This window comes from Staurois parvus, unplaced genomic scaffold (genome assembly GCF_062004578.1).
Source record: "Staurois parvus isolate SC_StPar_1 unplaced genomic scaffold, SC_StPar_1.0 ptg000087l, whole genome shotgun sequence".
NCBI lineage: Eukaryota > Metazoa > Chordata > Amphibia > Anura > Ranidae > Staurois > Staurois parvus.
Window position 1 is genome coordinate 12,133,456 of NW_028317883.1, and position 13,852 is coordinate 12,147,307.

General features: G+C 41.9%; 1 protein-coding gene across 3 annotated transcripts in view; it reads right to left on the reverse strand.

Annotated features, from left to right (window-relative positions):
• Nucleotides 1-13,852, reverse strand: part of ALG9 (ALG9 alpha-1,2-mannosyltransferase) — a 221,752-nt gene that overhangs the window by 84,304 nt on the left and 123,596 nt on the right. For all 3 annotated transcript variants that reach the window (XM_089670179.1, XM_089670180.1, XM_089670178.1), the window contains exon 11: nucleotides 7,048-7,177. In XM_089670179.1, the coding sequence (XP_089526305.1) occupies nucleotides 7,048-7,177 (130 nt within the window). The remainder of the gene's footprint in view (nucleotides 1-7,047; nucleotides 7,178-13,852) is intronic.

Sequence of the window (13,852 nt, forward strand, 5' to 3'; positions counted from 1 at the left end):
TTCAGCTATAGGTGGCCTATAATCCACATTGTCATGAATAGCTTGCTCTGTGTCCCGTGATGTTCGATAAAGAAATTTCAGTTTTATATTTGTATTAAATTCACAGGCATTCCTAAAATTCAGTTTTCACTTTGCCATTATGGGGCACTGAGCGTAGAGAGAAAAAAAATTAATTTGAACAACTGTGGTATTACGCTGCAACATAAAATTGAAAAAAGTGACGGGGGTCTGAATACTTTATGCATACATTGTACTCTCAAGATGACTTCTCCTGTATTTAGAAAAGCTAAACGCAGAAGTGCCAGAGTAATTTATCCCCAGTGCATGAGGGTTCATCACTTAAGTGCAGGCAGAAGAAGCAATTTTACCATCCAGCCCCACTGTTTGCAGCCTGCTAAACTCTATAAGAGGCCGACAGCTGCTGCAGCTGGATGGTGCACCAAGCAGTACTAACAATTGGGGCAGTATACTTCCAGGGAGGCAGTCTTCTTGTGTTCTGGCCATAAACTCTGAGTTTAAACAGGCTACTGGCAGCAGGGCTGGATGGTGCATCTATGCATTCTGCCCACAGGAGCCTCATGTACCAGGGCTAAACGTCCAGTGTGTATGGGGACTAAGGCTACATTCACACTTAAGCTGAGTGTTTGGTAGTTTTGCAGGCTTTTTGTACAGGCGCGTTTGTGTGTTTTTCAGGTGCCCCCACTGAAGTCTACTGGGGCCAAAATCATTACACTTGTAGCACAAATGAAGCTTTTTCGAACTACAAGCTTGACACTATGCTCAGGTGTGATAAGGTATGACTGAAAATTATGGGATTTTGGAAGTTGCATGTTTTGGAACTACAAAATGCTCATGTGTGAATAGGATCCAAATGTAATTGTCAGGCAACCACAATCTTTTGGCCATAACATGTATTTGCATGCCTTAGGCAAAACACAGAAAACTTGTACACGTGCACAAACAAGACTCTAAAAAGGCTATGCAACACTGGATTTAAAGAAAGTGGATATGAAGAAATATTCATATCTTTTAAAGATACACATCTAAAAATTCTTAGGGTTACTGTAACTTAAAGTGTTACTAAACCCACGACAGTAAAATCAGTTTGTATATGCAGTAAAGCATGCTTGTTATACTCACTGTGGAACCTAAGGGGTTAATCCTCTGCATTGTGTAAAAAGGCTGTTTGATCGTGACTTCTCTGATCCTCCCCTTCGTCCAGTGTCCCCCCTCTTATCTCCTGATAAGACATATGGAGCAGAGACACTCTACAGTGCTCAGCTTGGTATGTACTGCTAGAGAGGTTTTTTTTTTCTTGAGAGAGTGCATGTGATCAGCACAGGGCCAATCAGCGCTGTCTAGACAAAGGTCAGGGGTTTCTGTATCCTCCTAGAGCAGAAAGAAAACTCCTACAAGCTTTAATCAGTGCTCTGCTGAACACTGATAGAAGTAAGAAGACGGCTCTAACTGCTGATGAGAAAAGGTATTTAGCAGTTTATATTTACTAAAACAATTGCACTTCCATGTTCTGTGTACTGTGGGAGACCAGATAATGTGAATGCAGGGTCCTGTGTTTAGTAACACTTTAAAGGAAAAGTTCACCTTTTGAAGGTAAAAAATGTGCTTTTATTATTTTTTTTGCACTGAAGTTTGTAAGGCATCAGCAGATCACTGGTGCAATACCTGGATCCTGCGGACACTCAGTAAGTTGTCTGCCTGTACCTCACCAGTGCCACTGCAGTTCATTGAGAACTGCAAGCCATCAGCTGCAAAGGCTTACAGTACTTGTAGGCATTAGTTCATAGGAAACTGTAAATGAACAATGCAGACATATGGGGCAGAGCCTTGCATGGTCATGTCGTTTTTAAATTGTGACAGCGTGTGTGGGAGAAGATCACAAAAAAGGGGGGGGGATGTGAAAAGAAGTTCACAAGAAAAAGCAGTTACATAATGGACAGAAAGCGATACCCAAAAATGTATCAAAAAATTATGCTTCATTGCAAATTTTGCACATGTTTAGACACTTAAGTAAATACCACAGTTAGCTATCACCACAAAATGAGACAATACTAAAGGAATTGATCTATAACAAAAAATAATTTTAAAAGAAAGACGTCATGACCGGCAATGAATATGGTTGTGCTGTAAAAACAGTGACACACGGTCTAGTGTATATGCAACACAGGTACATAGGAAACGCCACCATGTAGGGGATGTACACAAGTATTATAGGTATGAAGGACTATGCATCAAAATTGCAATGCAAAAACATTGGTATCAATGGAATATATGGACTGAGGAGCCCGTGCAGAAAAGATCTCCTGCCTGCTGTCACAGGGAGGGGAGAGAGGAGGCAGGAGCTGAAACATTAGAAATTCTGAAGGACCCTCTGCACACTGGTATATACCCTTTCAAGCAGACTATGCAATAAATAGGGATATTTAGTACATACATATTGCAATACATGCTTAAGCTGGCCAACTGCGTCAAAGTAATCCCTCTGAGGCCAGTCCTACTCTGCTCTGCCTACGCAAATGCTACTGTGGACACAATGCTAGCATAGGGGAAAAGACACAATGGGGAGAGCTACAAGGTTCAGGTCTGGCTACTGACCCAACAATACAACAAACAAGAGGTACCTGTGCTCAGGTACCTCTGGTTTGTCAGGAGCTGAAACATGTTACATGTTCCACCCTAAATACAGGTGAACTTATCTTTTAAGATGCATATACGAAGTTATTATGTAGGGCATAATATTTAACTACACACAAGCAAATATCAATTCTGTTTAGTTTGCTCCCTGAACTAAAATTGCCTGAAATGGCTGAATACACAAAACTGAAGGCTGAAAAAAGATAATTGTTATGTGCAACTTAGACAAGAAGTAAAGTCCTGCAGCTAACTGCTGATTTAGTAAAAACAAAAACACAAAAAACCACTGCATAACACTCAAGTCATAAGGACAGTAATGATCTTCAACAGCACACCTTGATATAGTGATAATCTTGTCTTTTACACCTACCTACAGCTGTGAGAAATCTGTTCATAATACAGCAGCAACCGAATGCAGCAGATAAAGAATACTGAAACCATAAGATGTTCAGCTAAGCTTTAATATCACTGGGGCTCAGGTACACCTATTTACAATTGCAAGAAATCTAATCAGAATTACACTTCACGGAGAAGTTGTGACCACAAAACCTTTCCTCCGAGATGGAGACAAAACCAAATGACACCTATACACAAAAACACTGGAAACTCTAGGAATGTCAGGTGGAAGGTGACAGACAGGGCCATTCTCTGAGCACATTTGTTCCTGAGAAACTGGCAGAAATTTGCACAAAGTATGGCCAGCTTAAGTCAGCCAAAGTGTGAGCAGAAACTGTGGCAAGTATTCCAATATGCTTTAAAAAAAAATGGGTTGATTTACTAAAACTGGAGAGTGCAAAATCTGGTGCAGCTGTGCATGGCAGCCAATCAGCTGCTAACTTCAGCTTGTTCAATTAAGATTTGACAAAAAAAAACCTAGAAACTGGTTGGTTTCTGTGCAGAGCTGCACCAGATTTTGCACTCTCCAATTTTAGTAAATCAACTCCAATGTACTTGGTGAGCACCTTCAAAAAACTGAACACAAGTATAGCTAAGAAAATGTTTGCTGTATTTAAGGCATACATTGGTCATATTAAATATTTAATATATTTGTTTCAATTTACAGCACGTTATAGTTAGTTGCCTGATAAAACTATTTATAGGACTTTTGAAAGCATGGTCTAAAACAACTTTCAGTATTGCCCTTATTTAAAATTAGGCTCCTAGGAGCAAATTGATATACCTTTACCATGCAGCCTATGTAAACTGGTATCAGAGGCAAAGTGATACTACACAATAATCATAGTTTTATTCTATAGGATTATTGCATGTTAAAAACAATTGCTTATGTGCTATGCCACTATGATTTTAATATCTCCACATGCACTTTAAGATTTTTTGAATGTGGTTTAGTTTTAATGCCTCTTTGCATTTATATTCTCCCCTTATGCTGGAAATCAAAACCTATCACAAATATCCCAAAGAGTACACAGTTGTAAAATGTGCTATAGTATACATGGCCACAGTCAGTTTTGTATAGTCAACCCCAAAGGACACAAAAATGGTTTGGGTAAATAATAATTAAAAAAAAAAAAAAATCAATTGAAAAGAATTCTGAGATATAAAGTTTTGTGTCATTAGAAATACAGTATGGTTCATTTTACTTGCACTGGCTCTGAGGAAGAGGCAAGGCCTTGAAGAGCGTCAGCCATTTGGAGGTCTAATAGTCCCCATAAAGACACCATCTAGGGAGAGTGGACCATGCTGTACTTCTTATTATGTGCCTTTAATATTTCATCCTTTTGTGAGCATATTACTTTTTTATATAATAAATCAATTTTCATAGGTAATGCACTAGGCCCGTGCGTCCTCTGTTTGTTGATTTGTATGGTTAATTTCACACCTAGACACAACCTTACAAAGCCCAACTCCAAATCAATAATATAGTTCTCTAAGGTTAAGCCCACATGTTGAAATGAAAGTAAGGCAGGGTCTTTGTCTTGATCATCTGGATCAATAATATTTTTGAAGATGCCGGACATACAGTATGCAGTGAATTTGTTTCATGATGATGATCCATGTGGTCACCGGGATGAGCTCTGGAGTAGAGACAGGAGCCATATGAGGTTTGAAAGTGTTATTTTTTGCTTATCCAGCCAGGACTTTGCAATGTCATTCAGTGTGGGGTAGGTTTAGAACTTCTGTAAAGTTCTTACTGCTGTGTCTAACCAGGGGAGATTTCTCTCCCTTCCTTTCCTAGAGACAACTGCAAATATTTATATTTTCTGCACTCCAGTCCATTCGCTGCAGAGTAAAATCAGATATCACGTAGGATTATATAAACCCCACAGAGATTGCAGCCACTTGCTTATTATAGCTTATTGTAGTTTGGAGTTGGCCCTGAACATACCATAATACCACATGTTCTAAGACTTTGCTATTCTGAATGGCAAGTGCTAAGAGTTCTCATAAGCCCTTAAAGTGTTACTAAACCCAGTACCTGTATTCCCTGTGTAGCAGGCTCCTTGTACAAGAGGATTCAGAAGGAATCACATGATCAGCAGTCAGTCCTTTCTCTCTCTCTCTCCTATTTGTGAAACCTGGGCATTCTGCCAAGTTCATGACTCATCCACTACACAGCAAAGAACGCTGGGGGGGGGGGGAAGCAGGAAGTGAAGGGGAGAACAGAGAGACATGAGGCTGGAGAAAAGACAGGGACATGTGGAGCCCGTCCAAGCAGAGGAGGAGGCACTACAGCACCCAGCGCGGATAGAGGGACCCTGCTGTGTGTTCAGAGTCTGGTGAGCTGTCCCACTGTAAGACACACCATTTACACTTTGCATATAGACTGGGACATCCGCACCCCACTGCTGGGATCTCACCCATCCGGGGCCCTGTGCAAGCCACAGATCCCTCTGCCTGCTTTGCCCCTCACCACCAGTGTAATTGAGACTGTCTGCCCCGGGGACTGACACATACTGGGAGATTGCATCCTGCGACTGCCCCTGGTCTTGGGGTGCTTTGTGTTGCGTTTAGACACTGAGGTTGGACCCTCTCAGCCCAGAAACCTAGTGAAATCGGATGTAACCCACACCAGCTGAAACTCCAAAGAAGCCTTCAGCTGCTATTTACTTCATTGTAAGGACTAAACGTGCACCAACTAGAGCTCCACCGTTACAAGGACTGAAGTGGGGGAATCTGGCTTAGTAGCCTTATTAGAGGTACCTCTTTACTGCATTCTGTTCTGACTCTAAGGTGATTTTTGGCTAACGCCCCTCAGAAGCAGAATCATACACCGGTGTGGGTAATAAGTTTCATTGATAGAGTATAAGTACGTTTATTTGTTTGATATCAGTTGTATTCTGCTTAAAGTGCGACTCTGCCATCAGGAGACTCTTGGCTGTGAAGCCCTCTAGTGGCAGACCAAATTTACTGCATTGCATAAAAGAAGAAAAGTTTTGAAGTTGAAAGGGGAACCCCACCCCTCTACACTGCATTTCATTCTCCATAAAATTGTTCTTGTTTCATTTAACCCTGTGTCAGCAAATTTCTTGGCGGGGTATTTGCTATTCATTACCAGTTGTGCCAGAGGGATTGGGTTTGCTTAGGGTTGGATCTATTGAGCGCAGGACCCATAATATATTCCAGCTTGTCCCAAGGGGCAGTGCTACACCTATATCTGGTCTCCTACAGTACACACATGGAAATGCAATTATTTTAGTAAATATAAAACTGCTAAATAACTTTTCTCATCAGCAGTTAGACCAGTTTTGTGACTTCTAACAGTGTCCAACAGAGCACTGTTTAAAGCTTGTAAGAGGAGTTTTTATTTTCCCTGATAGTCCTATGAGGCTGCAGGACCCCTGACCCTCTGTGAGGACAGCACTGATTGGCCCTGTGCTGGTCACATGCACTCTTCAAAGAAAAAAACCACTTAGCAATTCACACCAAACTGAGCACATGCAGCTTGCCCCAAGGCTATCAGGAGATGGATTGGGGACTGTGGAAGAAAGGGAGGATCACAGTGTGGAGTACTAACCCTTTAGGTTCCACAGTGAGTATAACAAGCAGCTCTACTGCATATTCAGACTGATTTTACTGTTGTGGGTTTAGTAACACTTTAATACCAGGACAGTTTACTCCAGGGAGAGCACACAAGTTCTCAAGAATGACCATGGCAAAATGGTTTACTCAACTTAAAGTAGGACCAAAGCAGCTTTCAGCATTCCATTAGCAAATTACAAATTGACCACCTTCAGGATGGAAATCATTTGGTTAATTACAGTAGTGTTAAACAGAAACTGCCAGCATGACCTGCAATTCTTAGTATAACCTGCTGAATACAACACTTTAAACCAAGGCTTCTTTTACCTACAAATTCAAATCTGTTAGAAAATTATATATACAGGCAAAAAATATATTATCATATATTAAATATAATCAAGCATATGAACTCACCTCTAAACAAGGCTATAGAGCGGGAAAATGACAGGAAACCAAAAAGTAAAACAGTACCAAGTGCCAACCAGTTGGAAGAGACTGTATAATGTTCCAGACGATATCGTTGAAATAGGAAGTGGTAACATTTCTAGAATGATACAAACAATATTTTTTAAACTACCAGCAAAACTAACAATTACACAAAGAAAGGTCATTATGTACTGCAATAAAAGCAGAATTTTTTACAAAAGTAAAATTATTTCCTTGGAGTTCGCTGAGGGACACAGGAAGTGTTAAATCTTTGGGTTATACTGCTGACTACAGGATTGACACTGGTAAAAAAAAAAAAAAAAAAAAAACTACTGTAGACCAGTCTAGGGGTTACAATACCTGAAATTGTCCATAGGCTTGCCCACTCTGTCACATTCGCAGTAATATCAAACGTCTGGTGCAATCTCTGTTCAGTGACGTGTGTGCCTCCTATGATTGTGTTTCCAATCAGTTGTGTGTGCAGGATGACAGGGAGGCCTTTACAATGTTTTTGTGTTATTTTCATATATTTTAATGTAATATTTATAACACTTTTTCATGTAATTAGCTAACATGCACCCTATATTAAAGCAGTGGTTCTCCTAATAGAGACATCAGGGGCCCTTTACAGCCACCCAGCCATTAGCTTGTTTTAACCTTTTGAATATCAGGACGACTGCGTTGGAGTTGCACCAATTTTGAAAGTAGTTCCTACACAATTTTTGGCGATTTCAGGTGTGACATTGCATAGACATATGTGGATGAAGTCAGTGACAAGTCGGATCCAGTGTGAACCGGGGCTACATGCTTGAAATGCTAAATGTTATTATAAGGATTTAAACAGATTCTAAACCAATTGCAAAACTAAAAAAAAAAAGCTTTGCCTTTAGTTATACTTTAACCACTTGCCCTCCAGAGGATTTACCCCCCTTCCTGACCAGGCCATTTTTTGCATTACAGAGCTGTGTTACTTTAACTGATAATTGCGTGGTCGTGCAATGCCGCACCCAAATAAAATTTACGTCCTTTTTTCCCACGAATTGGCTTTCTGTTGGTGGTATTTGATCGCCTGCGCGTTTTTTATTTTTTGAGCTATAAAAAAAAGACCGACAATTTTTGAGAAAAAACAATATTTTTGACTTTTTGCCATTAAACATGTCCAGTAATAAAATTTACAAAATCAAATTTCATCATAAATTTAGGCCAAAATTTATTCTGCTACATGTCTTTGCTAAAAAAAAAATCCCAATACGTGTACATTAATTGGTTTACGTGAAAGTTATATTGTTTACAAATGGCGGTTTATATACTGGGATTTTACATTTTTTTAATTTTTACTAGCAACGGTGGCGATCGGCAACTTATAGTGGGACTGCAGTGGGCATTCTGACACTGGGGAGAACTGACTTGGTGTCACTGACATCTCCAGTGACACCAATACAGTGATCAGTGCTAATAAAAAGCACTGACACTGTACTAATGGCACTCGGCAGGAAGCGGTTAACATGTGGGGCAATCAAAAGGGTTAACTGTGTGCTGGGTGTGTTTTACTATGGGGCTGGAGCTGTATCTGTGTTCTTCACTGTAAACACATTGCTTTGCATGGCTGTGCTGTGCACAGGCATTCAAATCAGTGTGCACGACTTGTCAGGGAGAACTCTTGTTTACTAACAGTTCTCCACCCCATTGGAGATCCTCTGCAATCATGTGAAAATGCAAAATCACGTATATATACGTGAATTTGCGTACCCGTGCCGCCCTGTAGCAGTATGTCTGCTGTAGGGCGGACAGGAAGCAGTTAAAGTGGAACTAAATTCACAGATTTAATAGGCATGGCTTGAATAATAATTGCTAGTTACTAGTGTACTTATGTTTGCTCTCAGCCAAACAGTAAAGCCATCAAAAGGCTGGTGTAATTGCTGATCACATGTGCAACACATGTGCATGCCAGATCAAACAGAGGCCTGATGTTACCCATACACTAGACAGAAAAACATTTGAAAATCTGTCAGTCAATGTGAGAGAAAATAGTTCTTAACTTTTCGGAGCCAAAAAAAAAATTGAAGGAACAGGTTGGAAAACTTCTGCCAAACAAATGAGAAATTCAAAAGGTTAGTATGTTCCTCACCTGTTAAAAATCTAATTATTCATACTGTGCAACTGATTTATGTCCATTGAATGATTTATCGGTCATATTTTGGCAATATTGATTGCTCTCACAACCGAGCGTTCGTTATTTGAAAACAAGTTTGAACAATTTTTTGACTAGTGTATGGTTAGCATAATATGGCAGCTTCCTTGCCTGTAAAGAATAGGAGGGCTTAGTTCCACTTTAAAGCTTTTGGTAATATAAAACCAAGATGCTGCTTAAAGAAAAACTATATCCCACTATAAGGATTGAACTCAGTCTCAGGGTGTTCGGTATGGAAAAATGCAAAATGGTTGCTAAGATAAAAGGGAGTGTTTGCACCTGCCACGTCCTTACCAACCACTGACATCATCTGGCCCTTTCACTTACATGGCTGGGAATCCTCAGCCATGTAAACAAATGGACGGGGATAAGAGGAGTTACATCATTACCTAAGTATGGCCACATAGTCATATTTTTGGACAGTGATGTCATCCCTATCTCTGCCACTTCCATATATACTTGAGGAGCTGTCATTCTGCTAGTGGTATCATTGGAATTGGTTCTGTGCACCGGGTCTTCAGAGTTGTTTTTTTTCTATGAGAATTGAAACTGATAATGGATTTACAATGAGGAGTCAGTCTGTGAGCTGAATGGTACATTCTCTCCAGGGCAATGTCCACCCCCATGCTATTTTTATTATAACCCATTTCTTATTGCAGAAAATGGGCATGTTTGATTTGACAGATTTAGCTCCCACTGCCTTCAATGGGGTTCAGGTTCAGCATCGGTAATCCTTAGAAGTTCATGGAATCTTGGCCTAACCAAACCCAGGGCAGTTCAGCTCATCCCTACATCCTATCTGCTGAGGACGGTGCCATCTTAACCTTTTTTTAAATCTAAAGTTTCCATGGTGCCGCACATGTTATGAGCTATGACACCAGCCATTTGAGGGCTTGTAAGATTGATTGAAAGTTATTACTTGAGGCATGCCTTGAATGTAGCATACACTGTGCATGTACTAGAAGGCAGAATTTTAATTAAAGGAAACAACATTGGTATATTTAAATAAGGATTTATTAACAATTATTGAAAATTACTAACTTGAGATTTATTTTGGGAAAAGGTTAAATCAGTGGGTTTAGCTCCACATTAAACAACGAGCTGTTATAATCACTAAATACAACTGACATTCACTTATACTTTGCATTTGTGCTTTCTCCATTTTACCTTGCAGACCAAATTCAAAGCTAACAGAGAAATGTATTTAAAGATTTTCTATGTTTTTTTCTAAGGCACACAGAGCTATGACACTGATAAGGAGGAATGTTAGACTCAATTTTTAAAACAATATACTGCAGTTATGTTATCTGCAGTTATATTATGTTACCACATGGGAATTTTAAAATCCAAAAGGTCTATGAGTAAAGTGGTTATAAAGCCTAAACATTTTTTACTTTAATGCATTCCTTGCCTTAAGGTAAAAAATGTTTAGATAGTAGTATTCCCCCTCACCCCTCCTTATACTTACCTAAGCCCTCATTCAATCCAGCACTGTGCCCATCTGCAGTGGCTCTCTCCCCTCACTTCCTGGTCTCACGGGCTTTGCTGAGGAAAATCAAAGCCAAGGAGCAGAGGCAGGGCTGAGTTCCGCTGTCTGTGTCTATAGATGTAGGTTGCAAAGCTTGGGAGCGAGTCCACATGAGTGCCCACATAGGAACCCGCTTCTCCTATGGAGGCATTTACCAGAGGGGAGGAAGCAGAAGCACCAGTGGGAGAACCAAGAGGAGGATCGGGGCCTCTCTGTGCAAATCCATTGCACAGAGTGGATAAATATAAAATTTTGCATTTACAATCACTTTATGCCAGCTTTCATGACGAATGCGCCAAAGTAGGAGTAGCGTCCAAAAGAATGTTAGGTACACTTGGAAAAATAAAGTTTGGTTTAATCACTGATGATTACAAGTATGGACTGTGTCTTCAAAATAGAAACATCACTATCAAGAGTAAACTAGAATTTAAGAGAGGAGGGAAAACCATATGGAAAAAATTGACCTATACCCCAACTTGAGAGCCAGATTATTGTAAATCAGAAGTAATCGAGCGCTGGGTGAGTAGTAAAATATAAGTAGCTGCTGGCATAAGAAGGCAAACCTCAAGGACCCACAAATCAAAATTGGCAAAAGTATGCAGCGCTAGTAAACCTACAGAAAGCAATCACATACATCAAGATAAATATATATATATATAAAAAAAAAGGTGCTAAATCACAATATGATAGGATGTAAAACGTGACAAGTGTCGTAAAGTCAATAAACTTGTTCTACAGAATAACCGTGACTTCTGAGATAAAGTCAATATACTTGTTATGCAGAATATCTGTGACGCCTGTGATAGTGGAAATGGATAAAGATTGCACTAACCAGATAGCAAAAATGCTTGCAAATGGAGTATATAAGACCTACTACTGGTTCTCTAGATCTGGAACACAGCAGACAGTTGAAGTCATCAGCGCAGCAACCACCAGGTGTCATACATCCGGATATGGTAACCAGCCTCCAGAGATGCCGATAACAGCCACCAGGGGGATCATGTACAGTACCATGCGTCAGGTCAACAGGAATCATGAATCACCTTCAAAGATGGGGCTCACAACAAGAAAGAGCCCCAGAGAAAGCCTCCAATAGTGCAGTATTCTTTATTAATTGAAATTCAGAAATACAAGATGAATCACACTTACATAGTGCCCCTAATTACTGTGTACACACCGCATGGCCTTTTATGGACGTCCGGTGGCCATCTTGGATTTCTATGTAAGTGTGATTCATCTTGTATATTCGAATTTCAATTACAGAAATGGTGGTACGACCGGTCTGCCCGAGACCGAACATTTCACTTAGGACAGAAAGTGTTAGCCTTGAAACCAGTCAGGCATGACAAATTACAGGCTGCCTGGCAGGGCCCGTACCAAGTGGTGCAGCAACTCTGTGATACCACATACATTGTAGCTCGCTGTTCAGATGGAAGGATCTGGCGAACCTTCCATGTGAATATGCTGAAACCATTCATCGCACGACAGGAGAGTGTAGCCGCTATTTGCGCTCCGGCTACCAATGACTCAGAAATGCTTCTTCTGCCGGGGCTTACGGGGGACGGACAGTCCCAGCTGAGTGTAGTGGATGTAGATATCAGCACACGGCTGCCACCCAAGGCCCAGGAACAGGCCTGCCAACTGCTCCAAGAGCGCCGAGGGCTGTTCTCATCTCTACCCGGGTACACCACCACAACTGCCCACCGGGTAGACACGCAGAGTCAGGCCCCCCTACCGAGTGCCTGAGTCCATCAGAGAAGGGATGAGAAGAGAGATTAAGGAAATGTTGGATTTAGGTGTGATAGAACCCTCTGACAGTACCTGGGCCTCCCCAGTAGCCCTGGTACCCAAGAAGGACGGAACCGTCCGGTTCTGTGTGGACTACCGCAGGCTCAATGACCGGACCGTGACCGATGCATACCCCATGCCCCAGATAGACAAGCTGCTGGACCGGATGGCCAGAGGTAATTTTCTTACCACTATCAATCTCTGCAAGGGGTACTGGCAGATTCCGCTGGATGCGGACGCGGTACCAAAGTCGGCATTCATCACCCCTTTCGGCTTGTACCACTCCAGGGTCATGCCGTTTGGGATGAAGAACGCCCCGGCTACCTTTCAGAGAATGGTAGATAAGCTGCTGGATGGGCTGCAGGACTTATCCTGCACCTATCTAGACGATATAGCTATCTACAGTGATAGTTGGGAGGATCACCTCCGACACCTCTGGGAAGTGCTTGATCGCATTGGGCAAGCAGGGCTGACCATCCGACCGGACAAATGCCATGTTGGGGTGTCCGAGGTCCAATATCTAGGACATCAGGTAGGATGTGGGAAGCAACGACCGGCACCAGCAAAGGTGGAAGCGGTAGCAAATTGGCCCACTCCCCAAACCAAGACCCAGGTCCTTGCCTTCTTAGGCACTGCGGGGTACTACCCTGAATTCATCCCCAACTACAGCACCATTGCTAAACCCCTAGCGGATCTGACCCGGAAGAATCTGCCCCGAGAGGTTGTGTGGTCCCCAGAGTGTGAAATGGCTTTCCAAAAGCTCAAACATGATCTGATCCATGCTCCCATTTTGGCTGCTCATGACCCTTCCAAATGGTTTTGTGTTCACACCGATGCCTCCACCTTTGGATTGGGCGCTGTTCTGAGCCAAATCGGGGACGACAAGAATGACCATCCAGTGGCCTACCTAAGTAGAAAGTTGTTACCCCGGGAGGTGGCCTACGCTGCTGTGCAGAAAGAGTGTCTTGCCTTGGTATGGGTCCTCAAGAAATTGCAGCCCTACCTGTACGGGCGCTCCTTCACCGTACTCACCGATCAAAACCCCCTGGTATGGCTAAACCGGGTCTCCGGGGACAATGGTTGTCTGCTGCGGTGGAGCTTGCCCTCCAACCCTATAACTTTACAATCCAGTACCAACCAAGGAAGCAAAACGCCAACGCGGATGGGTTGTCCCGGCAAACTGAGTTGGAGAAGTAACCCTCTGAACCGACCAGCCCCAAGCGGACCCGTTTGAATGTCTCGCCTGGTCTGGCGGGTGTTACACAACAGGGGAGCCTTGTGACGAA